Consider the following 27,266-nt stretch of genomic DNA (forward strand, 5'->3'; position numbering starts at 1 on the left):
TGCAACAGCCCTGCTGCTCTGACCCCCAGGAAGGGGAAACTCCTCTCCCCACCCTGAGCTTGAGGCCAGACCTCACACCCTGGTCTCTACCATTAACAGCACTTTGGCACAAAGCAAATGTAGGTGGTATGAGGAAACCACGGGGAAATCCTTGCCCTCTCAGGAGCAAAGGGCCACTGGCTCCTCATCTCAGAGCTCCAAAAACCCAACCTGCACCGCTAAATACCTTCCCCAAAATAAAGGGAGAACTTGTAACCACAATCCAGACTTGCTTCTGCTCCTACAACTCTGAAAACTGTTTCACTGAAGGTCGTCCCAGCTAAAACCACCTGCAGAGCCAGGCTCCTCTTGCCTCGGATGGAATCTCTTGTCTCCTCTCTCCCACAGGGTGATACAGAAACCTTACATATGAAATCCAAGTCCTGGGCTGCTGCTGACCAGGGAGTTTCCCTGGAAAACAGCCCCACAGACACTTACGATCTCTGCTCTGAAGGCTGCAGGGATGAGATCCTGATTGCACAGCTGGAGAGTTTGGGAAGTCTCCTGTATTGCTTGGATCTCGCCCAAGTTTATCTTATTCACACTTGCGTAGACAAGCGGCGTCTTTCCAGTGCACATGAAACGCATTTGCTGTTCCAGGGAGCAGGTAAGAGAGATTTAAAAAAAACAAACCCACACAACAGGGAAAGTTAAGAAAGCTTAAACAGCTCAATCGCACTCAAGTCATTTCTCTAGGGACAGATATGATACTCCAGTTAAAATGCTGGCCTGTTAGGCAAACTTTTGACATCTTCCCTTCCAAATTAAAAAAGATTAAAGTCTGGGAAACTTTCAGAAAAACTGTAAACTGTTGGCCCAAAGGCAAAAGCTTTGCAAGAAATTTGTAGTTAAAAACAGTCTGGCAGTTAAACAGCTGGTTATTCTGGTGGGGAGAAACCCTGCTCTTTAAGGGAAGCAGCCTGATAGTTACAAGCAAGTGTTTTGTTAAAAGTCAGGCTCCCCTGCACAGCCTGCACTGCCTGGCCTTCCTGCTGACTGGTTTACATGCACAACGGCAATGGCCCGGCTTGAGATGTTTGGTGCCACCCAGGGGATTTGACATCATCCTTTCCATCTGCTTGACTCTAAGTTCAAATCCCTGCAACCACTTTTCAAACATCAGCCTTCCTTTCTGACACAGAAAGCTGAAGGTTCCCAGAATCCTCCCTTTGTGTTCAGAGAGATGACATTTGAAAAGTGTTTCCACAGTTACCAGCATTTTCAATGGAAGACTAATGAAATAAAATGATCCTCGATTTCAGCTTAGATGAACCATATGCTGAGATTCCCCCCTAGGAGGACTCCGCTCTTCCTCTTTTCCAGCATACACTGCTTATGCCACCACTGCCTTCTGTCCTTGTCCACACCAGCCATATATGACGAGTCCCTGCTTTCCCTGGAAGAATCCTTGTGCACTCCACCCCCCCAGGATGAACTGCACAAAGGCACACGTCTCCCCTCGCACTCACCAGTGGGGATGTCTCCTTCCCGAACACGGCGATATCCACCGGGATGGAAGGAGCACCCACTGCCTGGACTTCAACTGTAATGGGGATCTCCACCACATTGTGACCCTGGATAATCCCACACGGCTTGGGGCTGGAGTACCACAGAGCAGCGGCCTCTTGGTGTCTCTAGAGGGACGGAATCAAGCGCAACTTCAGAGGGACCTTTGCGGAAACTTTAAACTCCTTCACATCTACCACAATGGCAACTCACACACATTTTCTAAAAATCCCCAGGAAAAAGCTGAAAGGCACAAAAAAAGATGCAAGAATTGTTGGGGCTCAGCATCCTCTGGGGGTCCAACAGCTGCTGCATCCACAGACACCCACTCCTGTGCTGGCAGCCTCCTTGCAGTAGCTTTTCACAACCTTCTAAGAGCTCTCACAAGAAAACACCCCAAACACTAGAATATAAACTGCTTCCTGAAGAGGTTCAAATGCTTCCTGAAGTTGATATTCAGGTAGGTTCCTATTTAACTGCTTTCTAAAGTTTACATTCAGGTAGAATCCTGTTCTCAGCACACCTTTAAGTCTGAATAGAAACCAGCAAGGTCTTATGAAAACCCCATTTGTCCCTAATAAACCCCTCAACAGTATTTGAGAGGAGGAGGGGGATGAGATGCCAAACCTGAGGGAGAACTCTGTAGCATCCTGGAAGGGGGCTCGGGTTCACAAGGGTCAGCGTCTTCTGGCAAGGGACCTTTGCAGAGCACGGTCCACAGTCGAGGGTGGAGAAGAGCAAACGCAGCTCAGGAACGACACATCTGGGCAAAGAGATGACCCCGAAGGAATGAGAGATACTGAGAGAACAGAGAGTGTTCACCCCACAGAGCATGGAATGGAGCATAAGACATTTGTCACTGTCCAACAGATGTTTAATACCCCTCCAGAGATAAATCACCTTTCACGTCTTTCCACTCAAACACGTCTTGTCAAGGAGGGGCAAACCCTGAGACTCAGCACTGCAGAGGCTGCCAAGTGCCCGGGCAGAGCACGGGCCTTGTCCCACAGCAGCCTCAGCCCCTCCTTTGCCCAAGGAGGCTTGCAAGGACTCCCCCAACAGGCCCAGCGAGCCGTGAGCTCTGGGGGAGCCTTCCTATTGAAGGTCAGTGCTCACCAAGGCTCAAGGAACACAAGACTCCAGTGTCTCAGGAAAAACAACTCCCTTCTCTCCCAGGGTGCTGTTGCCCTGCCAGAGAACTCAGCCAGTGTTGGGGGCACGAGCCACCCCCTATAGGGTGTGGGTGATCATCCTCCCAGTTCCTACAGCTCCCTTGCTGCTGCACCCCACAGGTCCCAGGTCTGTCCCCACTGGCACTTGCGTTACAAAACTGCAGCCCAGGCACTGACTGGACAGCTCTGCCTGGGAGAGGGAACGGCACCAGGGAACTGCATCCCTCTTGTCATTAAACTGACACCCAGGGCAGCACCACAGGAGGGAATTTGGCTGCAGCAACAACAACATCTGCATTAAGTCTGAGAACTGAGAATGTTAATGCTCAAAAGAGCCAGAGGGAAGCAGGGAAACCTGAGCCCACCTCCACATCAAGGACTACTTTCCTCTCCCACTCCTGCTGTGAGCCCCTTTCCCACTGCCATGTGCCCTCGTTAACTGAGCCAGACCCCAGCTCTCAGCAGGCTGCTCACTGCGTCCCAAACCAATGCTGCAGTGTGGTTGGAACCCAGCACAAGCCCACCTCTTGCAGGAAGAAGGACAGGAGGAGCTTGGGAATTTTTTACACCTCAAGCAGCAAAAGCCAGGCCAATAAATAATGTCATTCCTGTTCCCCAGAGAAAAAGGCCCAGAGCCATGCCTGGCTGTGAGCAGGGGTGCTTCTCACCACGGGCTGCTTTCCAAGCACTGCTCTTCTCCTACCTAGCTGGGCAGAACCAGCTTCTTAAGCAAGCCTTCTCCTGGAGCTGCAGCCAGCAAACCCCGAGCAAGGCACTGTGCTGGTGGTGGGTGCACGGGGAAGGACGAGCAGCTGCAAGGAGAGCACTGGTACCTGGCTTTGAGGCACAGAGCCAACACCTCCTTGCCAAAACCATCCACGTCCACCACCATATCACAGTCATACTGTCCCACGTCATTGGAACACAGCGTGACCTGGTGGAAGAGAAGAGCAGCAAATACTTCCCTTCTCCCAAAAGCTCATTACCCACGTGTGGTCTCCTCCGGTTCTTGTTTCGCAGTAAGGCAAGGGAGGATTTTGCCTTAATTCTTCTGCTGGCCCATGCCTAGAGCACAGTCTCTGGGAGTAACATAAGCCTTCTGGCAATACTGAATTTGTTAAACACACCTTGCAGCTGTCAGGGCAGAGGTGGCTAAATTAAAGCATTATACATAATCATGTATAATCATGTATAATGAGACTAAAGCTCTACTCACTACTGCCTTCAAATTAGGGGCCCATTTTTTCATTTGACTACAATAACATAAATGCAAAGGAAATGTGTTGACTTGGACAGAATGAGTTCAGCTTTTCAGCAGGAAGCTGAGGGCAAGGTGTGCTCCTGCAGATGCTGGGCAGTTCATGGCTGCCGAGTTTTTTCTTTCCTCACTGGAGATCCCTGCAGTGACCTCAACTCATTCTGCTCCCCAGGAGAGGAGAAACGAGACTGGGAAGAAAAGCAAACTGCTTTATACAGTGGCATCTCTCTAACAGCCACCTTCTGTTCTCATCCTTCCTCTGCCTGTTTTCAGTCAAAGAAGTCACGCTCAAAACCAACACACGAATGACTTCTGTTGACCATGTGATCTCACCTTATGGTTTTGGAGACAAAATGGTGCTCCTTCAGGAACATTCCACGTAACCCAGCTCCCACACCACTGCAGATCCCTCCCTTGCACATGCTGAGAGCCGACAGCACTAAAGCCCTCCCACAGCCCAGTGAGGCTTCAGCCCCACCTACTGACCCATGTGTGGCCAGACTCCTCCCATACCCTGATCTCCTGGGATCCCTGGGAAGGGATGGTCCCTGTGCTGGGTGTTATGGTGAACTCCATTGGCTTCTCCTGACATGGAGCCAGTGTGCCTTTTTCCCAGGAGGGGTGAGCGTTGTCTTTCACTTGATCAGAGCTCCTAAGGCTGGGCTGTCCCTGGCCGTCCCCAGGGATGCGAAGGTGGAAGGTGATGGGCACCACGGAGGTGCTGATCAGGTGGCACGACAAGGTCTGAGGAAAGCCTAGGAAAATGACACAAATGGCCATGTAGGCACCAAGCACCTCGTGACTTCTGGTGTGAATATCCTGGTAGGATGAAACTATGCTCTGAGACTTGCTTCCCGTAACAGAAAGCCAGGGATACAGCCACACCTGGTGGGGATGTCCTGCAGAGCCAGGACACCAGCCCACAGCCTGCTCTGCAGTGGACAGGTGGCTTGGCTGGCCAGCTCTGTGGGGAGGAGACATCTCCCAGGACCTGCTTACCAAGCATCACTTGAACCCAGATGGGGAGGAAAACCAACTGCAGGCACAGCAGGGAGCTTCTCCGTGCCCATCAACAGGGACACTGCCCAGCTCCAGCAGTGACTCCAGCAGGGAGCCTCCACAGAGGCATCCTGGGTGCAGAATGATAATGGCCCTTCAGTCAATCCACAACTGATTTCACATTTAAACTGTAGATCATCTCAGTAGAAAGCCTTTTGTGAGCCTGAGATGGAGAACCAGAACCTGCATTTCAATGGTGACACTCTGGATGTTCAGCCAAAAGCTCTGTCAGCAGAGCTGGGCTTCTGCTGGGGAAGAAGAAGAAGAAGCCCACGGCTCTGAGGACACAGGTGCCTGAGACAGAGCTATTGCTGGGGCATCTGACCTGCTCAGGGATAACGAGGTGCCCTCACACCACTAATTAACATCCCACACTAAAGGTACGTGGCTTAAGCTCCCTTCTCCTGCAGTCCCATCCCCTGGGCCCTCCTGGGACGAGGACTTTTACAGTCGTTTTGCTGGCAAGGACTGGGAGATTGGAGCAGAAGAGACTACGAGGGACACCAGAAAATACTGACTTTCTATTCCTTTGGTCCTTTCGGATCTCACGATGGCAAAATGCCACCAGCAGCCCTGGAGTTAACACCCTGCAGGCTGCCATGGAAGGGCACGAGTGACAGATGCTCTTCTGTTCAAGTGCTCCGTTTTGGCAAGGCACAGATCTCTCCTGCTGCCTCCAAGCCCAGGGAACACTCACCAAAGGAGACGTCATTGAAGTCAAGGCCACCTGTGCTGAAATGCAGGCTCAGTCCGGTGACGTGGCCCCTGTGAGGACGAGGACAGAGGAGACAACGGCTTGGTTAAAGGGAACTGCAAAGCCTTTGGCCGTCCTTCCGGCTCAGGTGGGTCAAAGCTGGTGTCAGAGCCCCGTGGGCGTCGAACCAGCCCCGCACCCTGTGCTCAGCACGGCGTCCGTGGGCACAGGAGGCAGCCAACAGCTGCTGATGGGGCTCAGGGCACCACGGCAGGCAGGGCATGCCCCCGAGGTGCTGCTGGCCCCATGGAGGACCCTGTACACACACCCAGAGATGGCTCTGTGCCCTTGCCTTAGGCAAAAGACCGACTCACTACTTTTCTCTTGCAAAGTAATAACCTTTTTGTTATGTTTTATCCACTTCCCTGATGTTCTTGGTAAAATGGACTGGAGATTCCTTTTGTTTCTTTACTACCTTGATTCAGTGCCTCCCAACAGCAGCCCAGACACAGCCACCTCCAAAGCTCCAGAGCTCCCAGCATCAGCTTTCCTGCCTCCACCACATTACCCCACCAGCCCGTGGTTCAGACTAGCTGGGACAAGCCCTCGTGCTGCTGTGGTGCTGAGGAGAGAGCTTTGCCTCTCCTTCATCACCCCTTTTCCCCATTGCTGGGCGAGGATTATCTTTTGCAATGGCACCAGCCCATGGGAGGATGCCCAAGTCCTTGTGACAGTCCCTGCTGCTGCAGAGCTCCCCATCTCCCACCCCAGTCCCTTCCTGCTGTGGAAAGGAGGCCCCAGAGCACTCCCTGCACAGGAGCCGGGAGCACAGCCTGTGCCTGTGCCTGGGCACGAGGGATGATGTGAGGCTGCTGCTGCCCCTTTGGCACAGATCATTAACAGAGGATTTTAGAACCACTTCTTCTGGCTGCAGAGTCACCCAGGCTGGCTCATCTCCAAAGCCCTGGGGGCCTTGCTGGGCACTCAGAGGGGACATCCCAGACCAGCAGCTGCCCAAAACTAATGCCTTCCCACTGCCTGCCACGGCCAAGGCGGAGGGAGGTCCCTGCAGGAAGGAGTCACTCCAGCTCCTGGGTACCTGCACTGGGCAGAAGGCATCCCCACACTGAGGGGATGCCAACATCAGAGCCAAGACTAAGACCTCGGGCAACACCTTTCTTCTCTGCTCCACCACCAAATGAGGCAGGTGAGAGATGATTACCCAGAGACAGCTACAGATGTGCCCACCAAGCTCCCAGAGCCCTCCTCACCTGATAGTCAAGGTCACAGGCTTAGGGCATTCAGCCACATTGAAATGGAATTCTTCCTTGAACTCCCCCAGGGTGGTGGAACTGAAGGAGATCTGGATAGGCTGGAGCCCACTGGGTGGAATGATGCCCTGCTGGGGCCAAAAGGTGAAGCAGGAGCCACAGGCTGTGGTTGGAGGGATGAGCTCAAAGGGAGCATCAATAGCTCCTTTGTTAACCAGCATTGCCTGCAGCAGCAAGAAAGCAAAATGGAAATACATGAGCAAACTTCCTTTCTTACAGAAGGCTGAGTTGTTTCTAAGAAACGATTAACCCCTGGAAAGGCAGAAGATGCCATGTGCTGCTACGTGGCAGAAGCCAAAAAAGTACAACAGGACAAGTTCTGCCTTTGGGTTTTCATGCAAAGCAGCGATAACTTCACATAAGCAGAGTCACTCCTGGGTTATCCCAGGGACACGGAGCGGGTCACTCCTGGCCAGCATCGCCAAGTTCATTCAGACCTGGCCTGAGGAGCAACGTGGGGCAGTTGCAGCCACGTAATGAACCCCCACAGAGCTGCTGCTGCTGCTCCAGGGGTGCCCGGCCCTGCCAAGGGCAGCACACATTCAGCTTCCATGGCAGCCAACCGGTTCACTGCGTGCAGAAGACACCTCAGAACAGTGCTATCACCAGCTTCAGAAGCTCTCCCCAGCTCTGCCAGGGTAGATCATTTGGGTTCTTGTATTTTTCCTTTAATCTGATAGTTTCTTAGACCTTGCTCAGCCAGACATGTCAAGAAAGGATGAATGTGAGGTGCACAGCAGCTCCACCTATTCTAAAGAGTTGCTCTCTCCCATCTCTACACAGCCATGGGGAAACTCTGCCATTGCCATGGACTTATCCATCTGCTTTGGAATTCTTTCCCCAGTTGTTAGCCTGGCAAAACCTGTCAGAACAGTTGAGGCAGAAGCAGAGGGATGTCCCTCATTTTGTAGCTTTGCAGCTGCTCTTGCAAATATTCCCATATTCAACCTCTGCCTTGAAACTTGAAAACTACTCTCCTCTCGTGTGTTACCTGTGTTACAAATTGCACTTGGGGATCCCATGCTGAGCTGAGGTTTACCTGCAGCGTAGCTGCTTAGGACAGCACTAACAGTATCATCTACTCATTCACCTTTTCTCATCTAATGAAATTACTATATTGATAGTGAGAAACACTAAAGTATCAGCATCAAAAAAGAAGAGAGAGCACAATCTTTTAGTAAGAAAACAACTCCGTGTGTCCTTTCCTGCCATGGCAAAGCTTTTGGAAGTGTCTGGCATGATGCAGTGCCTCATTTTCCACCTTTTTCAGTTGCTCTCTCTTGCAGTGGACTCAAGCTCAAACGCAGCCAGTTTGTTCCAGCTGCTCTTGAACAGCCCGAGCACAAAGGTGCCTTGAGTCTGAGGCTGGAACAGAAGCCTCTGAACACTTCAGCTTTTTGACCCAGTGTTGCTTTCATGTGTTGAGGGGTTGTTTTGCAGAAAGCATCCCAGCTGATCTCCAAGGGCGGTTGTCAAAAAGCAGGAATTGGGCCTTCAGACAACACCTTTCAGGCCCCGGAAAAGGATCCAGATTCTGTGAAACCCCCCAGATTTGACTAGTATGTCAAATATTCCCTGCTCACAACTGCCCAAGTTGCCAGAAATTCCACAGGTCCACCAGGCTCCCCTCTGCCCCAGGAGCCATCAGGATCCACCCCAGCCCCTGCTGCTCACCTCGTAGCTGTAGGCTTCTCCAACCAAAACTTTCCCCATGTCCAGTTCCTCAGAGCTGAGTTGGAGGCAGGGCTCGAGGCCTTCCCCTGTGAGGTGCAGGGGCAGCCTGGTCTCATGGCCTGGGGAGAGATTTCCATTTCAGTAGAGTAATTCTTACTCTCTTATCCTGCTTTTTCCAGGCTGCCTCAGTGCTAGTCCCTGACTCTGAGATGGGTGAGACCAGCTCCTTCCAATTTCTAACCCACCCCTCGGGCTTGTTTCCCTTTTAGCCACCGGTTTGCACCCTGAAAAAGCGATGCCAAGTTTAAAACATGATTTCTGCAGTGATAGGACATTTAGGTTAGAAATACAAAAGAAATTCTTCCCTGGGAGGGTGGTGAGAGCCTAGCACAGGTTGCCCAGGGAGGTTGTGGCTGCCCTGTCCCTGGCAGTGTTCAAGGTCAGGTTGGACGGGGCTCTGAGCAACCTGGGCTAGTGGAAGGTGTCCCTGCCCATGGCAGGGGGGTTGGGGATTAGGTGATCTTTAAGGGCCACTCCAACCCCTTATCATTCTATGATTCTGTGATTTCCTTCTCACACACTTGGAGGAGCTTTGAAACCCATTCAGTGAAGGGACAAAGCTTGCAAAGAGTTGGACATTGCTGCCTGGCTTCCAACTAAATTGGGGGGCAGTGGCCCAACAGTACAGGGCTTTGTTGCCAAAGCCTTCAGCTTCTGCTGCTTTCTGACACTCAGCATCTTGTTGACAGAATGTCCCCGTGCTCGGTGACTGGCTTGGAACACGATTCTCATCTGACCATGTCAACAAACAGAGATGCACAGTTTCACACATCACAAGGAATGCCTTGGGAGCAACTTTTTAAATCCATGCTTTCCTTCCACAGCTCTAACGACAGCAGTTGGTGGGCAAGAAGAGAGTTTGTTAGCGTGAGCCCTGAGTAATTACTGTAGATGGCATTTGTTGAGTTATCCCTGCACAATTACTGTCTAAATAAAAAGCTGTTTCATGACATTTGTATCTATCAGCTTGGAGCAGGAAGGAAGGCAACAGGGTGGCTGGGTTAGGGGATTGCAGCACCCTCCAGAACAGGAGCCTGGCTGCTGGAGGACCATGGGCCTCCCACCTCTTTCTCGTAGATGGGCAAACCCAGAGTATTCCCTGGATGGAAACCTGGCAGCCATCTCCCACTTTAAGGTGAAAAACACTAAGCAGCACCATGCAGAGACAGAGAGGAAGGACAGGGGAACCTGAACCACGCTGTGCTCTGTGAGTGTTCCCTCCCCTGTGTGGGTACAGCAAAGCCACCACCTCGGGGTGGGGGGTAATGACAACTGCTCCCAGAAAAGGACTTGACAGAACTCCTGGAAGCTGAGCACAGCAAGCCCAGTGGCCACCACCTGGACACACTTCAGCCTGAGAGCCAGAAGGTGACAATTCCCACGCAGGGAGAGAAGCAGGTGCTGGCCAGGGGTGGTCCTTCTGCAGACAGCCTGGGCTCAGCAGGGCTCAGCCACCTCTGGTCTGCTGTTGTCTGGGCAGTGGGAGGTGATCCGGGCTCAGGGAGCACATTTCTACCTCAGCTCCTACTGCCTGATGATGGATCCATGGAATGAGGAGCCATCCTGGAGGTCAGTGCTCTAGAGGGGCTTAGTGCCTGTGCCCTAAAGCTGTTCTGCTGTGTAGCTCTTTGGCCTTTGAGGAAATACTGGCAAACCCGTGGCATGAGAGCTTATCCATGCACTGCTTGGATTGTTCTGGGAACAGTGTCCTGAGCCCTGGCCTTGCATGGGAGACCACCAGGAAGCTGCAGGGACAGTGGACATGAGCCAGCACTGCCCTGATGACCTTGGACCCTTCCCAGCACTTCCACGGGAGCTCAGTGGGCTGGAAGAGTATTTGCACCTCCCCCTCACTGTGTGTGGGTAAGAGAAAGAGGAGAAGGAGCCGTACCTGAGATGGAACAGTAGGCCACTTTTCTGTAGACTTGGGCTTCTCGGGGTTTAAAGAACACCTTGATTTCAGCTGAACAATGTGGCCCAACCTCTCCCTCCTAAAGCAGAAAGAGACAGCAAACCATTTACCTTCCAGTATCACATTTCTTCTTTTCAATCTGTAAGCCTTTACTTAGAGCAAGGAGTGAACAACACTCCCAAACCAGCTCAACACAACCGCAGGATGCTCTTAATGCTCAGCTGATCAGCCCCCACGCTACAATATTCCTACTGCTCTGACACAAGCGCTTGGTCACATCGTGCTGCTGTCAGCTACAGTGGTGTGAAACTGCTCTTGTGCTGACACTGGTGGCTCTTGGCCTTAGATGGGCTATAGGAGTCACCAAGAAGAGAACATGGTCCCCTTCCTTGGAAAGAAAAAACTTAGTTTCACTTTTTTTAAAAGAAAGCAGAGGCTGGGATTATTGTAGGGTTTACTCCAAGACGAGGAAGGATTTTGCACTGCGCAGACAGCAGGGATTCCTCATCTCACGCTGTGCCAATACTCATAATCAGGGCTCTGGCTGATGGAAGGACATGGGGGTTTGCTTGCAGAAACAGAAAAAGATTTTCTGTCCCTGTGTGCAATAGAACTCAAAAAGTCCATTTCCAAGTCTTGTGTCCAGGCTCCCAGATGACACTGGAAGGCAGACTCAGACATGCTGTAAGTCCTGGTTCCAGGGAGGGCTTGGCATTTCCATGACCTTGGGCTGAATTTGGCCTCCTTTTCGCTTCAGGTCAGTCTGTGAACTGACAGTGCTCCAACACCCTCTGGGAAGCCCCACACATCACGTGTAAGCTGTGCCCCTTCCTACAGTAACCGACCCCTCTGGACACTGCAAGGACACGCACCAAGCTCCCTTGACGTCGAGCCCTTGCAGCAGAGCTCAGCTTTAGGCAGGTTCCTGCTGCCTGCCAGGAGCCCACAGGGTAGCAATGCTTTTTGCAACATGCTCTCCAGCCTGGCCAGAAACCCCATGTCTTCTCTCAGGGCACATCGAGACAGCTGAGGTGGGGATCTGCCGAGTGACCTCATTCAGGGAGGGGGTGGAGGAGGAGGAGGTTCTCAGCTATTACTTACCAAGGGCTCAATGGTGAAAACATCATCTGAGAAGAGCATGGGGTCTGCTTCAATCTTTGCTGTCTCCTTCTCCAACTCGCGGTCGTAAAGGTCCAGCTCCTCATAGCGCTTCATCACAAGAGCCTTTGCTATCTCCTGGGGTGGCCGAGACAGATTGTGACACAGCCTGCAGCCACAGGGAGAAACAAAGGCAGCAGGTCATTTAATAAGCCACTGATTTGCAGAGCTGAGTGTAAGTGCAGAAGCAGCAAAGCGCTCGGGGAGGAGCAGCAGCAGCTCCCCAGCAAGGGGCTGAGCTCAAGCCACGGGCTCCCAAAGGGCTCAGAGGATCACTCGTCGTTCACTCGCAGGGCAGGTGCTTTTACTCCACACTTACAAGCTCAGGAGAGGTTTTAAAAGCCAGCAGCCCTCAAGAGAACCTCCTGGCTCAGAGCCACTGCCAAAACTGAGGGAGAACCCACCAGTGACCTCAACTGACTCTTCCTACCACAGAGCTGCTTGGGGGAGACAGATAAAGATCAAGGAGCCCCCCCCACTGCCTGCAGGGCTTCCCTGGCAAGGGGAGAAGAAGCTGGCTCTCAGCTGCAGGTTACCAGCATCACTCTTGGCTTCTTCCCTTCTGGACCTGCAGGGATAAGCTAACCCTGTGTGCCCTGTTCCCTACACTGTCTTCCACCAGAGCATCCCAGAGCACTTTCAAAGCCAACTGATGAATTCAGGCATGGCACCTCTTCAGTGACATTAAAGGTTTTGTAGGCATGAAAACAGAGGCCCTGAGAGGGGGACATCTAGCCTTGAACCACCTTCTTGTTTTCCTCCTTTTGGCCTTCTCTGCAGACCTTTGGCACAGTTAATTGCTCCGTTACTTGGTAGCTGCAGCAGAAATCATTCCAGTGTTTTAAGATCACAACCAAGAGATGAGAAAAGAACAGCTGCTTCCCAGCTGGCAGATCACTGTTCCCCCCTCAGACTCCAGTCCCCTGGCCGTGAAGAACCTGCAGGTGGCAACTGGGGGGACAAGTAGAAGGTTCCATAGGGAGCAAATTGAGGCAGTGGAGTATAAACAGGACAGCACCCTCACCCAGCCAAATTCAAACACAGTTATAAAGGAAGTACAGTCATGGATATTACCAGCTGCACACAGACAGAGCCTTGGACAAACACTGTCACCGGCACCAAAAATACTGGCTATGGCTGGCTCCCTGCCCCAAAAATACTGGCTATGGCTGGCTCCCTGCCCAAAAAATACTGGCTATGGCTGGCTCCCTGCCAAAAAAATACTGGCTATGGCTGGCTCCCTGCCAAAAAAATACTGGCTATGGCTGGCTCCCTGCCCCAAAACTACTGGCTATGGCTGGCTCCCTGCCCCAAAACTACTGGCTATGGCTGGCTCCCTGCCCCAAAACTACTGGCTATGGCTGGCTCCCTGCCCCAAAAATATTGGTTATGGTTGGTTCCCTGCCCCAAAACTACTGGCTATGGCTGGCTCCCTGCCCCAAAAATACTGGCTATGGCTGGCTCCTTGTGCAGCGCATTCGGAAATGTTTCTCCAGGGCTGACCTGCAGTGCTGGGCATGAGGAGGGCATCCAGCCACTGAGGTGGCAACCCTCTGCTCAACCTCCATCAACAGACAGTAATTTCCCCATGACGTGCCAGAAGGCCCTGATACTCTGCACCCCCACCTTCCACTGCCTTGTGTTATATAACAAGGGAATACCTGCCCGAGTGCAAGAAGCGGGGTCACAAATAGGACGACTGATTTAGGGGGCACTCGCCTCGGAGGACCCCCAGAGTGGACCCCTGACAACCACTGAACCAAGACCTGAGTATGTGGAATGGCAAAACCACTGCCACTCTCGCCTCCCATGCTGATGAGGGACTGTACAGAAGTAACTCGCATAAATGGCCAGGAGACAGAGGAGCTAACTGAAAAAATAAACCTTTACTCTAATAAAAGGGAGAGTTCACTGAACAGACCTCAGGGAGGTCTCTCAACTCAGTGGAGGTTGCAGTTTCTTTTATCTCCTTTGCCCGGAGCACAGGTCCCTCCCCATTTCTCCATTGGCTGGGATACTCTGGAGTTACAGGCTGCCCAGCAGGCCTACTGTGTGTCCCCCATTATGTGCTGATTCGGTGGCTCTGGAGGTCACTGACATTGTTCAAGGTGGAGGCCACAGCACTTCAAAAGGGAGGACAGGGCCACATGATCCTCCCGTGCTGCTGGTTGGTCCCCCTGTCTCTGGGCAAACTGCCCCTCTCCGGAGCTGAGAACTGAACAACTCTGTCGCTTCTTACTGCGAGCTGTGACTGCCCTGCAAACTCTGCAGGAACACCTACTTGTTCCTAACACCCTAAAGCACTCAAAAGCACAAGCACCCCCTGAGGCCATAGGTTAGTTTTACCCTTGGGCAGTGCATGTCACTGCATCTTTCAGACCAACCTGATCTTCTGTGGATACTCCTCTGCCTCAGTAGCAAAAGCCTTCCACTGGAATCGGGCTGTGATGTTACTTCTGTTGTGGATGGCCGTGGTTCTGTGGCTTGACAAGTTCCAGAGAGTACTTGTCCAGCCCGATGTTGAAGTCCTTAGCTTTTCCAAGAAGTCTGGTGTGGGTATCTTCACCTGAAACAAAGCAAAGAGGAGTCTTTGCTCAGCTCCCTTGCTGATGGAATTACAAGGAGCAGAGCAAACCACAGGTAACAGAAGAAAGTGTCCAGCTTTTAGCTGGATAAGTAATTCCATGGATCAGTACATTTATCAAATCCCAACAGCTCCGTGGGTACAGTGTGAGGATGTCCTGGACACCACCTTAAGCACCTGATTTCTGGGTGGGTTTGTAGAGATTTGTCCCCAGGTGACAGTATTTACAGTGAGATTTGTCAGGTGTGCTCAGGTGACCCACTCAGATCCCAGGCAATTCTGCATCAAATTCATTCGGGTGACTCTAAGGAGCCCCACTCAGTCACAGCCCAGGGGCTCCTGAAGGCACCCCACGGGGCTCCTGCCTCTCCCAATCCCGCTCCCTGTCCAAACCCATGGCCACATCAGTCTAGAAATATTTGATATCATTCTGATCTCAAACACCAAGCTGAAGCATTTGAAATGAAAGAAAGAAGGGCAGAGAGACAGACTAAAAGTACAGAGCAGCTTTTACACGAAGACTGAATGGGGTTCCTCAACCCAGAAATCAAATGGGAGACAGGTGGGAGAGGTTTGGAGAGCATGAATGGCCTGGGAAATGGGAATAAGGGACAATTTGTCACGGTTTGTCATCCAACAGGAACCCGAGGACCTGAAAATGTTCTTAGACAGAAATGACATGTATGTGTAAAGGACAACATAGAAAAGGGGTCTGTGGCAAGACAACAGAGAAGCAGCTTAGGGGACAGAGGTGAGCAAAAGACACATGGCATTGGAGAGAGTTGGATGGAAAGCTCACACGTCACAGACAGCACTGTCCAGGAACACAACTTCAGCCCTGCACATCCACACTGCAGTGGAGAATCAAGGTTCCTCCTTCCTCCACTCAGCAACTCCCAGCAAAACAGGATTCCAAAAATCTCATCCCTGTTTGAGGGCTTTATCCACTTTATCAACCCCCTAACCACTAACTAGTTTGCACTTTTCGTTGCGGTGAAGCTGGGACGGGGCGGTGCTGCTGGAGGGGGAATTCAGGTGGCTGGGACAGTGGGGAGTGCTGGTAGAGGACTGGGGTGGGGGTGCAGGATGGAGGACACCATGCTGGCACCAGGGTCCCCCCAGGGATGGACCAGCACACAGCAACACAGCACATCCAGGACAGGGGCAGACTCAGCCTTGGCCCCTTCTCTGCTCACTTCTGAGCACTGAAACACACGGAGGCTTTGAAAGGAACAGTTCTACAAGTAGTTTGCAGAGCAAGTCTAACATTGTTCTGCTTAGAAAGGGCTCTGCTGTTGGGAAGGACGCGGGGTGAGTGCCCCGTGCAGTGCCCAGCACTCACCTCTGTGGCAGTGCACTGCCAGGGATGTGCAATGGTGCCCGGTCTCCAGCGGGTGATATTCCACTGTCACTTGCTTGGCTTCACCAACATCGAGGGTTCCCGTGGCTGGGCTGGCAGTGAAAGGGCTGCAAGACCAAGAGAGACATCAGGACTCTTGGGGGAGGTTTGGGGACGATACTTGCAGTCTGGTTCACTTCAGCTGACTTGTGCAAGGCAGGAGCAAAGCAACCACAGTCAGCAGAAGACAGACAGAACACACAGCATCAGAAACAGCTACTGACTCTCTTCGGAGGAGATGCAGCCCTCAGAAAATCCTGTTGGATGAAATGAACTCATCTCCCCCATACTCTGCGTGGAGGCTCAAGGGTCCGACTGCCAGCAATCCCAGCAGAGAATGGTTTGGGAAGAGCACAGAGAGGGTTAAGAGCTATTTGCATGCACAACTTGACACTGACTGTCTCAGGAATCTCTTTTCCAGCCCCTTCTAAACCTCATTCAAGAGATGCAAATGGCATCTCACCTGTCCTGTGAGATTACAGCCTAGGAATCAAGGAGAATAAAGTCTTCCTTGAAGACCAGAGAATAATGAGTTTAATTTGCAGTGTGGTTGTTTGGGGTTGTTTTTCCCCTTGTAAACATCCTGGTTTAGCCTAAGAAAGGGCACCTTTTATCACATTTCAATGAAAGCTGCTGGAAGAAAAGGAACAATGAAAACTCTGAAGGAGTGCAACTGCAAATTGGAGCAATACAGTGACCTGGACACAATACCCAAAAGGAGGGTCCTGTTTACAGCCTGAAGGATTCAATCCCAGCTAAATGAAGTGCCATTAAGAGCAGCACATCAAGGGAGCTGAACAGGAGGTTTCTGTGTATTCCCCAGCCATGCAGTCTGGGATTCTGGAGTGTCATCCAGGCTGGTAACTGTTTGCTTTGCCCTCCAGAGAAACAAGGGAAATCATTAGGCAAATGTGTTGGTGCAGCTTGGATTTAACAGGAGCAATTTGGCTTTGTCACCAGGTAAACAGCTCTTGCCTGACAGACACAAAAATCAGTGCTTTAGTGCTTTAGGATAGCTCAGGTGAGAGGTGCTTCTGCCCAGTGGGTTTATTGGCCACACGCTCGAGGTCTCCTGGAGAATGGATTTATTTGGCTGACAGTGGGAGGCAGCCATTTCAGAAGGTGATGGTGCTCAGGAGGGTGCAGACCAACCACTAACGTGTTCCAGCAGTCCCCAGGAAATCTGGGAGAGACAAAGCTCAGGGCTTGCACCCTGCTTAAAACACTAGAAGCAACAGCAGACCCCACACGTCCTGCCCCTTTCCAGCTGTGGCTGCAGTGCAGCAGCTCGGATGCTCTGGTTCCTTTGGGATACTCTTTCCCAACTCTGCCATCACCCAAAGGTGTTTTGCACTAAGACAGATGAGCTGTTTTACCTCTCAGTGCTGAGGCTGTAACAGGCTTCCAGGTTCCCGGTGTTGTGAACCAGCAGAGTCTTCTGGGTGCTGTGGTTGACTGGACACGACGAGAAGTCCAGCTGGTCAGGGAAGTCCAAGACTGGGCGGGCACCAATGGCTCGGATTGGCACAGAGACCTTTTCCCTTTCACTGCTGCAGACAAGCTGGTGGAAATGATCCTGCAGGAAAAGAGACTGGCACAGCATTGAGGGCATTGAGTGCCATCCTCATGGCAGAAAAAAAAGGGCTGTTTTCTATGACCCTTTGTGGGCATGAATTGACCTCTCCCACCCCCAAAATGACCACTAATTCATACTAATAAAGGCTGGAGAACAGAGCATGTGAAAAAGCATCATTTTTGCTCCATTCCAATGGGAAAGAATAAAGCTCTCTGGATCATCTTTTTCTTCCTCTGGTATTTTCCATATTTAAATCCCTTCCACTGAACCTAGAGATGGCTAAACCTCAACACCCCTCCCTGTCACTTCCCTGCTGTTCCATCTGCCTCTTCCCCCGTGAACGTTCAAGAACAGGCACGGAGGGAAAGCACAGCCCTCTAGGCCCAGCTGCAGGGCCTGGCAGCACCACGCTGTGCCAAGGTGTGACCAGCTCCAGGCTGCCTGCCCCCAGCCCAGAGCCGACCTCACAGCACGGGCTGGGCTATAACCAGTTGTCCTAGTTAGGACAGCTGAGATCAGTTCATCATGGTGGGTGTAACCCAAAACTGTATTCTATAGCCTTCCATGTCATTTCCCAGAAACTAGACTATTGTTGTCAATAGACTATTCGCACCCTCTGCCCATAGAGCATGGTGGGTGTAACCCAAAACTGTATTCTATAGCCTTCCATGTCATTTCCCAGAAACTAGACTATTGTTGTCAATAGACTATTCGCACCCTCTACCCATAGAGCCTGACTCCTCAGGCTATAAACTAGGTGTTAAGAGGCCTGTGAGATAGAAGGATGTTTCTGTCCTCACACCCTTTGTGAACTCCCCGCCCTGAGGGGAGTACCAAGCATTCCTGCCTGAACTGGAGGATATATAATCTTGGAGTTTTGGAACATTTTTTCAACCCACTCGTGGGATCCAGAGGACGGCTGCATCTCATCGCTCTCAACCAGACTTAGACCACCACTGGACTGCGATCACCAGTTCTGGCCAGACTGCAGCAGCTCTCCCACCAGCAGGTTCTTCCCCTCTCCCTTTACTTTGGACTCAAACAGGGCCCAAGGAACACCACTTTGTTCAGGCCCCAGGGTACTGGGTTATACATTTGGGTTTTTGTGGGTTGAGACCAATTGTTTGTTTGTATTATTGTACTTACTGTATTATTTTAATAAATTGTTATTCTGACTTATAATCTCTCCTTTGAGTTGGGTTCATTCCCCCTGCTGGTTAACTTTTAAACCAGCACATTTTGGCGCCCAAACGTCGGGCAGAGAGAGAGAAGTCAGAATCACAATTTCATTTGAAGCATTTGTCTATTTGAATATAGAAACTCCCTGATCACCATGTTGTTTGATGCACTCACATGGATGTTGTATTTGAGCCTGTTCATATTTCCACAGATGGCGTATTATTTGCCTGTTTTGATGCTCTCTTTAAGACCAGGGAGAGGGATCCAAATTGTTTTATTAATATATTATGTTTATGTCATTCTAACATCAGAAGCCATGAGTTTCATTGTAAATGTGTATTCAGTCCTGTTTGCCTGTCCTGGTTTGGGTTGCTACCTCTGGGGCCTCATTAAAAATCGTACCCAGCTTTTTGGGGGAACAGGGGTGGATGGTTTCCAGCCTCCCACCTCCTTCTTCCCCTTCAGACCTGCTAAAACAGTTTTTGAAAATATTGAGTTCCCTTTTGATGTTAAGGACAGCATAATGTTATTGTTAGTGTTGCTCTGTCTGCTCTGTACTGTGTACACCATGTTTAGGGTCAGAAAAGTGCCTTTTAGGGAGGTTGGTTGGACACCTGCCCTGGGAGCAGATAATGCTGAATGGCACGGGAAGTGGGAGGCCATCAGCCAGTATTTGGAAAAGTTTTCTCCTCCAATGACCTGGAAATTCACCCCTGAACAACTGCAGGATCCTGTTAGCATGATAAGACTGGTGAAGGAAAAATGCTCTGGCAGCTCCAGAGATGGCCAGCTCACAGCAACCTGCTGGGCCCTGGCCACTGCCTACCGGGCACTGCTTGACATGATACAGCACTGTCAGGGCGAGGAGAGAAGGACCAAATCCGCAGACACCACGTCCACCCAAACCACAGCTGAGTCAGAGGGAGAAAGAAATGAACCAACCAGCACCGTGTCCACACAAACCATCGAGGAGCCAGAAGAACAAGCAAAACCAATAGCAGTCGCCCCTGTCCAGAAAAGGAAATCAAAGACTAAATCAGTTCGCATAGCAAATGATGACGAAGAGGCGGGACCTTCACATCCACCGGAGGAGACAGAGCCAGAAATAATCACTCGGTCCCTATCCCTGGGTGAGCTACGTGAGCTCCGGAGAGAGTTCACACGACAGGCGAACGAGTCCATTCTGACCTGGCTGCTCCGAATCTGGGATGCCGCAGCTAACGATACGATCCTAGATGGGAGTGAAGCCAGACAGCTGGGATCCCTGTCTCGAGATGTAGTCATTGATCAGGGGATTGGAAGGAGGCAGGAAACTCTCAGCCTCTGGCGGCGACTGTTGTCCAGTGTGAGGGAGAGATACCTTTGCAAGGAGGACCTCCACGTACAGCAAGGACAGTGGAACACGATGGAACAAGGTATCCGGTGCTTAAGGGAGTTAGCTGTACTGGAGATAATCTTTTCAGAGGATGAAAGATTCCCTAAGAGTCCAGATGGCGTACAGTGCACCTCCCAAATGTGGTTAAAGTTTGCACGACTCGGGCCAGAAATGTATTCCCGCTACTTAGCAACGCTGCAATGGAGGGAGGGAGAGGACAAGGTGGGAGCATTGGTTAGCAAACTCAGGATTTATGAAGACACTGTCACCGCCCCATTACGAGCCCACGTCTCATCTGTGGAAACCAAACTGGCTGAACACGTCCGAAACCTGGAAGAGAAAATTGAAGAGGGACACCAGAAGCTAAGAGAAGAGATTAAGGAAGGGATTTTCCATATCTCGCCAGGACGAACAAGAGTCTCTGCTATCAGGAGCCAGCGTCCCCCAGCTAAGGAGAGAAGGTACACTCCACGTGGCGATCTATGGTTTTACCTCCGTGAGCATGGAGAAGATATGAGGAAGTGGGATGGGAAACCCACCTCTTCCTTAGCAGCCCGGGTACGTGAACTGAAAAGAGGAACAAATACCATAAAGAACTCTTCAAGGGTAAACGTTGCTCCAGTCTCTCGTGGGCAAGACTCCAGACGGTACAGGAATGATGATACGTCTGATCCTCTTGAAGGGACCTCCAGGTCATACCCACAAGAAGAGCACAATGAGTACCATGACCAGGACTAGGGGTGCCCTGCCTCTAGCCAGGTAGAGGAGAGGGACAATCGAGTCTATTGGACTGTGTGGATTCGGTGGCCTGGCACATCAGAGCCACAAAGATATAAGGCTTTAGTGGACACTGGCGCACAATGTACATTAATGCCATCAAGATACGTAGGGGCAGAATCCATCTCCATTTCTGGGGTGACAGGGGGATCCCAACAGCTGACTGTACTGGAAGCTGAAGTGAGCCTGACTGGGAAGGAATGGCACAGACACCCCATCGTGACTGGTCCAGAGGCCCCGTGTATCTTTGGCATAGATTACCTGAGGAGTGGGTATTTCAAAGACCCAAAAGGACTTCGTTGAGCTTTTGGCATAGCTGCTGTGGAGACGGAGGAAATTAGACAGTTGAACACCTTGCCTGGTCTCTCAGAGGACCCCTCTGCTGTGGGAGTGCTGAAGGTTGAAGAACAATTGGTACCGATAGCCACAGCAACAGTGCACCGTCGGCAATACCGCACCGACCGAGACTCTGTGACCCCTATACATAAGATGATCCGCGAACTGGAGACCCAGGGGGTGGTCAGCAAGACTCGCTCACCCTTTAATAGCCCTATATGGCCAGTGCGTAAGTCCAGCGGAGAGTGGAGGCTGACGGTGGATTACCGTGGACTCAATGAAGTCACACCACCCCTGAGTGCTGCTGTGCCGGACATGCTGGAGCTCCAGTATGAGCTGGAGTCCAAGGAAGCCAAGTGGTATGCCACCATTGACATAGCCAATGCCTTTTTCTCCATTCCTTTGGCAGCGGAGTGCAGACCACAATTTGCTTTCACTTGGAGAGGTGTGCAGTACACCTGGAATCGACTGCCTCAGGGGTGGAAACACAGTCCCAGCATTTGCCATGGACTGATCCAGACTGCACTGGAAAAGGGTGAGGCTCCAGAGCACCTACAGTACATTGATGACATCATTGTATGGGGGAACACAGCGGGCGAAGTCTTCGAGAAAGGAGAGAAGATAATCCAGATTCTCCTAAGAGCCGGTTTTGCCATTAAACGGAGTAAGGTCAAGGGACCTGCTCAGGAAATTCAGTTCCTAGGAGTGAAGTGGCAAGATGGACGCCGCCTAATTCCAATGGAGGTGATTAACAAAATAGCAGCCATGTCCCCACCAACCAGCAAGAAGGAAACACAGGCTTTCCTAGGCGCTGTGGGCTTTTGGAGGATGCATATCCCCGAGTATAGTCAGATTGTAAGCCCTCTCTACCTTGTGACACGGAAGAAAAATGATTTCCAGTGGGGCCCCGAACAACAACAAGCCTTTGAACAAATTAAACAGGAGATTGCCCATGCGGTAGCCCTTGGGCCAGTAAGGACAGGACAGGACGTGAAGAACGTGCTCTACACCGCAGCCGGGGAGAATGGCCCTTCTTGGAGCCTCTGGCAGAAAGTGCCTGGGGAGACCCGAGGACGACCGCTGGGATTCTGGAGTCGGGGATACAAAGGATCTGAAGCCAGCTATACACCAACTGAGAAAGAGATCCTGGCTGCCTATGAAGGAGTTCGAGCTGCCTCAGAAGTAATCGGCACCGAAGCGCAGCTCCTCCTGGCACCCCGACTACCAGTGCTGGGCTGGATGTTCAAGGGAAGAGTTCCTTCCACACATCATGCCACCGATGCCACGTGGAGTAAGTGGATCGCTCTGATCACGCAGCGAACCCAGATAGGGAATCCTAATCGCCCTGGGATTCTGGAAATTATCACCAATTGGCCCGAAGGTGAGAGTTTCGGACTATCCTCTGAAGAAGAGGAGGAGAAGGTGACACGGGCTGAGGAGGCCCCACCATATGACAAGCTACCAGCAGATGAAAGGCGATATGTGCTCTTCACGGATGGCTCCTGCCGCATTGTAGGGACAAACCGAAAATGGAAGGCAGCTGTATGGAGTCCCACACGGCGAGTTGCAGAAGCGACCGAAGGACAAGGTGGGTCAAGTCAGTTTGCAGAGCTTAAAGCCGTTCAGTTGGCTTTGGATATAGCTGAACGAGAGAAGTGGCCAAGACTCTATCTCTACACTGACTCATGGATGGTGGCCAATGCTCTGTGGGGATGGCTGGAGCGATGGAAAAAGGCCAACTGGCAGCGCCAAGGGAAACCCATCTGGGCGGCGGAGATGTGGCGGGACATCGCTGGCCGGGTAGAGAAGCTGAGTGTGAAGGTCCGTCACGTAGACGCTCATGTAGGCAAGAAACGGGCTAATGAGGAGCATCATAACAACGAGCAGGCGGACCGAGCTGCCAGGATTAAAGTCTCTCAGGTAGATCTGGATTGGCAGCACAAAGGAGAATTATTTCTGGCTCGATGGGCCCATGACGCCTCCGGTCACCAGGGGAGAGATGCAACATACAGATGGGCTCGTGACCGAGGGGTGGACTTAACCAAGGACATTGTCTCACAGGTCATCCATGACTGTGAGACATGTGCTGCCATCAAGCAGGCCAAGCGGGTGAAGCCTCTATGGTATGGTGGACGGTGGTCAAAGTACAGGTATGGGGAAGCCTGGCAAGTTGACTACATCACGCTCCCCAAAACCCGCCAAGGCAAGCACTACGTACTGACCATGGTAGAAGGAAGCACTGGATGGTTGGAGACATACCCCGTGCCTCATGCCACTGCCCGGAATACCATCCTGGGCCTTGAAAAACAAGTCCTGTGGCGACACGGCACCCCGGAGAGAATTGAGTCTGATAATGGGACCCATTTCTAGAATGGCCTTGTAGACACCTGGGCCAAAGAGCACGGCATTGAGTGGGTGTATCATATCCCCTACCATGCACCAGCTGCTGGAAAAGTTGAGCGGTGCAACGGACTGCTGAAAACCACTCTGAAGGCACTGTGTGGGGAGACTCTCAAACACTGGGAGCTGCATTTAGCAAAGGCCACCTGGTTGGTCAACACCCGAGGTTCCATCAATCGAGCTGGCCCTGCCCAATCAGAACTTTTGCATACTGTAGATGGAGATAAAGTCCCCGTGGTACATATGAGAGGAATGTTAGGGAAGACTGTTTGGATTAGTCCCACCTCAAGCAAAGGCAAACCCATCCGAGGGATTGTTTTTGCTCAGGGACCTGGTTCCACGTGGTGGGTAATGCAAAAAGATGGGGAGACACGTTGTGTACCACAAGGGGACCTAATTTTGAGTGAGAATGGTCTGTAATGTTTCATTGTATATATATATATAGATAGATAGATAGATAGATGTATATAGTTTTAAAGGGATATAGTTTTTAAAGAGGGTTAATTTGGGCATGACATGGATGGCATAGAATAAGGGGTGGATAATGTCCTAGTTAGGACAGCTGAGATCAGTTCATCATGGTGGGTGTAACCCAAAACTGTATTCTATAGCCTTCCATGTCATTTCCCAGAAACTAGACTATTGTTGTCAATAGACTATTCGCACCCTCTGCCCATAGAGCATGGTGGGTGTAACCCAAAACTGTATTCTATAGCCTTCCATGTCATTTCCCAGAAACTAGACTATTGTTGTCAATAGACTATTCGCACCCTCTACCCATAGAGCCTGACTCCTCAGGCTATAAACTAGGTGTTAAGAGGCCTGTGAGATAGAAGGATGTTTCTGTCCTCACACCCTTTGTGAACTCCCCGCCCTGAGGGGAGTACCAAGCATTCCTGCCTGAACTGGAGGATATATAATCTTGGAGTTTTGGAACATTTTTTCAACCCACTCGTGGGATCCAGAGGACGGCTGCATCTCATCGCTCTCAACCAGACTTAGACCACCACTGGACTGCGATCACCAGTTCTGGCCAGACTGCAGCAGCTCTCCCACCAGCAGGTTCTTCCCCTCTCCCTTTACTTTGGACTCAAACAGGGCCCAAGGAACACCACTTTGTTCAGGCCCCAGGGTACTGGGTTATACATTTGGGTTTTTGTGGGTTGAGACCAATTGTTTGTTTGTATTATTGTACTTACTGTATTATTTTAATAAATTGTTATTCTGACTTATAATCTCTCCTTTGAGTTGGGTTCATTCCCCCTGCTGGTTAACTTTTAAACCAGCACACCAGTGTGCAACAAACGCCCTGGCTTTAGAGAGAACGTTCCTCCCAACTCACCTTGCTCCCCTCAGGGGTGAAAAGGATGTTTATAGTGCAAAATGAGCCCGGTGGGATCTGATGGCACACACCATCGGGGCCGACCAACTTGAAATAAGGTGAGCTGTCCATGGTGACCTTCACCAGCTGAGTAACCTGCAGGAAAGACACAAATGGTGATTTTGCCACTTGTGCAAACAGGAGGAGACCTGGGTGTGCCCTGGTGACAGCCTTCCTTGACCACTTTCCCAAGGGACTTTTAGCTCTGGAGGTACAAGCACAGGCTACACAAGGGTGAACTTGGATCCCTCTGCCTGGGCAAAGCAGCTCGGCCAGAGGCAGTAGGGCAGTGCCTGCTGGGAAGGAAGGTCAGGCACCAGCAGTATGGAGATAGAACACCTGAACCAAGTCATCCTCCTTTCAACAAGCCCAGAGAATCTGCCTGCTTCTGCCTGCACACAGCCACGCAGCCCTGTTCCAGAGGGAGAATGTGCTACCTGAAGGCAAACCAGCACATTGTCCTGGGGGCTCTTGCTGCCTGGTGATTGTGGCCAGGCAGCTGCCAGTGCAGGCAAGCCAGACTGCTGGGCATTCCTGCAGCCACCCTGCTGCCAGTTTCTGCCCTCAGGGGAACACAGGCACAGGGACAGCAAACAGGCATTTGCTAGCACAGGGGTATCAACCCCTGAGCACCAAATCCCATCTCACAACCTCTAAACCAGGTGATTTGGACTCCCTGCTGTCTATTCCCACCAGCTTGCTCTTGGCACAAGAGTCATTTGAGAAACTGTTTCCTTGACTGAAATTCAAAAGGTCTCAGTTTTCCTCTTTACAGGGCAACACAATTGCTGACATTTTTCAACTTCTTCCTTCTCAGCTCTCGTGGGCAATTGCAAAACAATCACACTTTGTTCAAGTGAAGGTGGAAACCCTCAAGAGCACATTGCTCTGGATGTCGAGTCTCTGAAAAACGCATCAACTGAACACTAAAACCAAACCTGACACCCAAGAAACGTTTTTAAAAGCTTTCCACGTAACACACAAACTCCTCCGTTTCCTTATCCTGTAACTCATAGTTAAGTAACTACCTTTGCTTCCCGTAGTGCCCCCCCTGTGCCCGGGGCCGCACCGGGGACCCAAAACCCGCCGCTGCCCCCTCGGTGCTGCATCGGGGCCGGGCCGTGCGGCCCCCGCGGGTGCTGCAGGGCCGGGACGGCAGCGCCGCAGCCGCCGAGGGGCACCGGGGCTCCCCCGGTCCCGCCGCTCCCCCTCACCCCCCACGGGCAGGACACGGCCGGGGGTCCCCGAGAGTTCCCGCGGGTCCCCTCAGCGAGCGGCGAGGGCTGGGAGGGGGGGCCGGCAGAGGCAGCGCCCCCTTCCCCTCCCGGCTCCGAGGACATTTTGTTTTCCCTCCCAAGGACAAAGGACAAGGAGGAGCGCGGCACTTACCTGGCGAACAGCAGCCCGCTGGCCGGCACCGGGGGCCCCGAGGACGGGGCGCTGCTCCGATGCTCGCCCTTCCCGCGGCCAAGGGCGGCCCCGCGCCCGCCCGGCGAGGGAGCGGCGCGGGCAGCGCTCGCAGCCCCGGCGCCATTGCTGCCCGCCCGTCCCAGCCCCTCTCGGCAGCCCCGCTCGCCCCCAGAGTGCCGGGCCCGACTCGGCCCTCGAGCGCTGCACCCGGGGCGCCGGCCGGGTGTCCCCCGAGCGAGCGGCGGGCAGCGCGCCCGGGAGCCGTGCGGGAGCTGCCGCTGCTCCCCGGCCATCTTGTGCCGGGCGTGTGAGGGAGCCGCCGCCATCTCGGCTCCTCCCTCCCCGCCCCCCGCACAACATGGCCGCCCGCTCGCTCCTCCCGTTGGCCTCGGAAACGGGATGAATTCCCTCCATCGAACAGGATGAACCGCAGCTACTCCAGAAGGAAAAGAAATATATATATATTGCTATATAAGAGTTGACAAAATGATGCATTATTCAGCAAATTGCCACATGCAGGGAGGAGAAACTGTACCTTTTCTTCCGAAATCTTACAAACGTGTATTTTTTTTAATTTTTATAGACAGTCTGACAAAGCCCTGAATCCCCCCGTTGTAATGCACCATCTATATAAAAGACCCCTTATATTACTAACTCAGAACAAACTTCTTCATATTTGTCAATACTCGTTAGATATGGGGTCCAATCAATTTTTGCTGTAGTGATTCACCCCACGCTTGGATTAGAATGTCACCTGAACAGAAATAGCTCTTGAGTCAGGCTCATGTTTCCTATGAGCTTTTCTATTTTCTGCCTGCAGTCAATTCACTACAAACTGGCTCCTGACAGAGCTTTACCCAGCTGGGAGAGCTCATCAGCCCAGGGACTAGAGCAGCTCTGGACATGCTGGCCTCCTAAACTCCAGAATCAGCAGCTTTAAGCGTTGCAGGAAAGAGATTTACATGCTGAAACAAATACTCTCTCTC

General features: G+C 51.9%; 2 protein-coding genes across 2 annotated transcripts in view; both read right to left on the reverse strand.

The window, feature by feature from the left end:
* LOC127477602 (hydrocephalus-inducing protein homolog) overlaps positions 1–11,920 on the reverse strand; it is a 27,101-nt gene extending 15,181 nt beyond the window's left edge. Inside the window, exons 1-10 of the mRNA XM_051802108.1 lie at positions 11,807–11,920; positions 10,685–10,784; positions 8,734–8,852; positions 7,000–7,223; positions 5,732–5,799; positions 4,489–4,730; positions 3,551–3,651; positions 2,173–2,308; positions 1,509–1,673; positions 478–630 (exon numbers count right to left, since the gene is read on the reverse strand). Coding sequence (XP_051658068.1) covers positions 478–630; positions 1,509–1,673; positions 2,173–2,308; positions 3,551–3,651; positions 4,489–4,730; positions 5,732–5,799; positions 7,000–7,223; positions 8,734–8,852; positions 10,685–10,784; positions 11,807–11,920 — 1,422 coding nt within the window. The remainder of the gene's footprint in view (positions 1–477; positions 631–1,508; positions 1,674–2,172; positions 2,309–3,550; positions 3,652–4,488; positions 4,731–5,731; positions 5,800–6,999; positions 7,224–8,733; positions 8,853–10,684; positions 10,785–11,806) is intronic.
* Positions 10,189–26,694, reverse strand: LOC127477603 (hydrocephalus-inducing protein homolog). The gene is made up of 7 exons (XM_051802109.1): positions 26,260–26,694; positions 24,832–24,966; positions 17,223–17,422; positions 15,790–15,914; positions 14,248–14,429; positions 11,807–11,972; positions 10,189–10,784 (listed from the first exon to the last, which is right to left on the reverse strand). Exons 1-5 carry the CDS (start codon positions 26,692–26,694, stop codon positions 14,314–14,316), a joined length of 1,011 nt encoding a protein of 336 aa, XP_051658069.1. The 3' UTR covers positions 10,189–10,784; positions 11,807–11,972; positions 14,248–14,313.
* Between the last annotated feature and the right edge of the window lie 572 nt (positions 26,695–27,266).

The sequence above is a fragment of the Manacus candei genome, unplaced genomic scaffold (genome assembly GCF_025592945.1).
Source record: "Manacus candei isolate 608988 ecotype Guabito, Panama unplaced genomic scaffold, ASM2559294v1 h1tg000055l, whole genome shotgun sequence".
Lineage (NCBI taxonomy): Eukaryota > Metazoa > Chordata > Aves > Passeriformes > Pipridae > Manacus > Manacus candei.

Coding starts and splice junctions, on each gene's coding strand:
- LOC127477603 (XM_051802109.1), bottom strand. CDS start 26,694: ATGGAGGGAATTCATCCCGTTTCCGAGGCCAACGGGAGGAGCGAGCGG. Junction 15,915..17,222: donor TACAGCCTCAGCACTGAGAG/GTAAAACAGCTC, acceptor TTGGTCTTGCAG/CCCTTTCACTGCCAGCCCAG. Junction 14,430..15,789: donor GGCAGTGCACTGCCACAGAG/GTGAGTGCTGGG, acceptor GCTTTGTTTCAG/GTGAAGATACCCACACCAGA.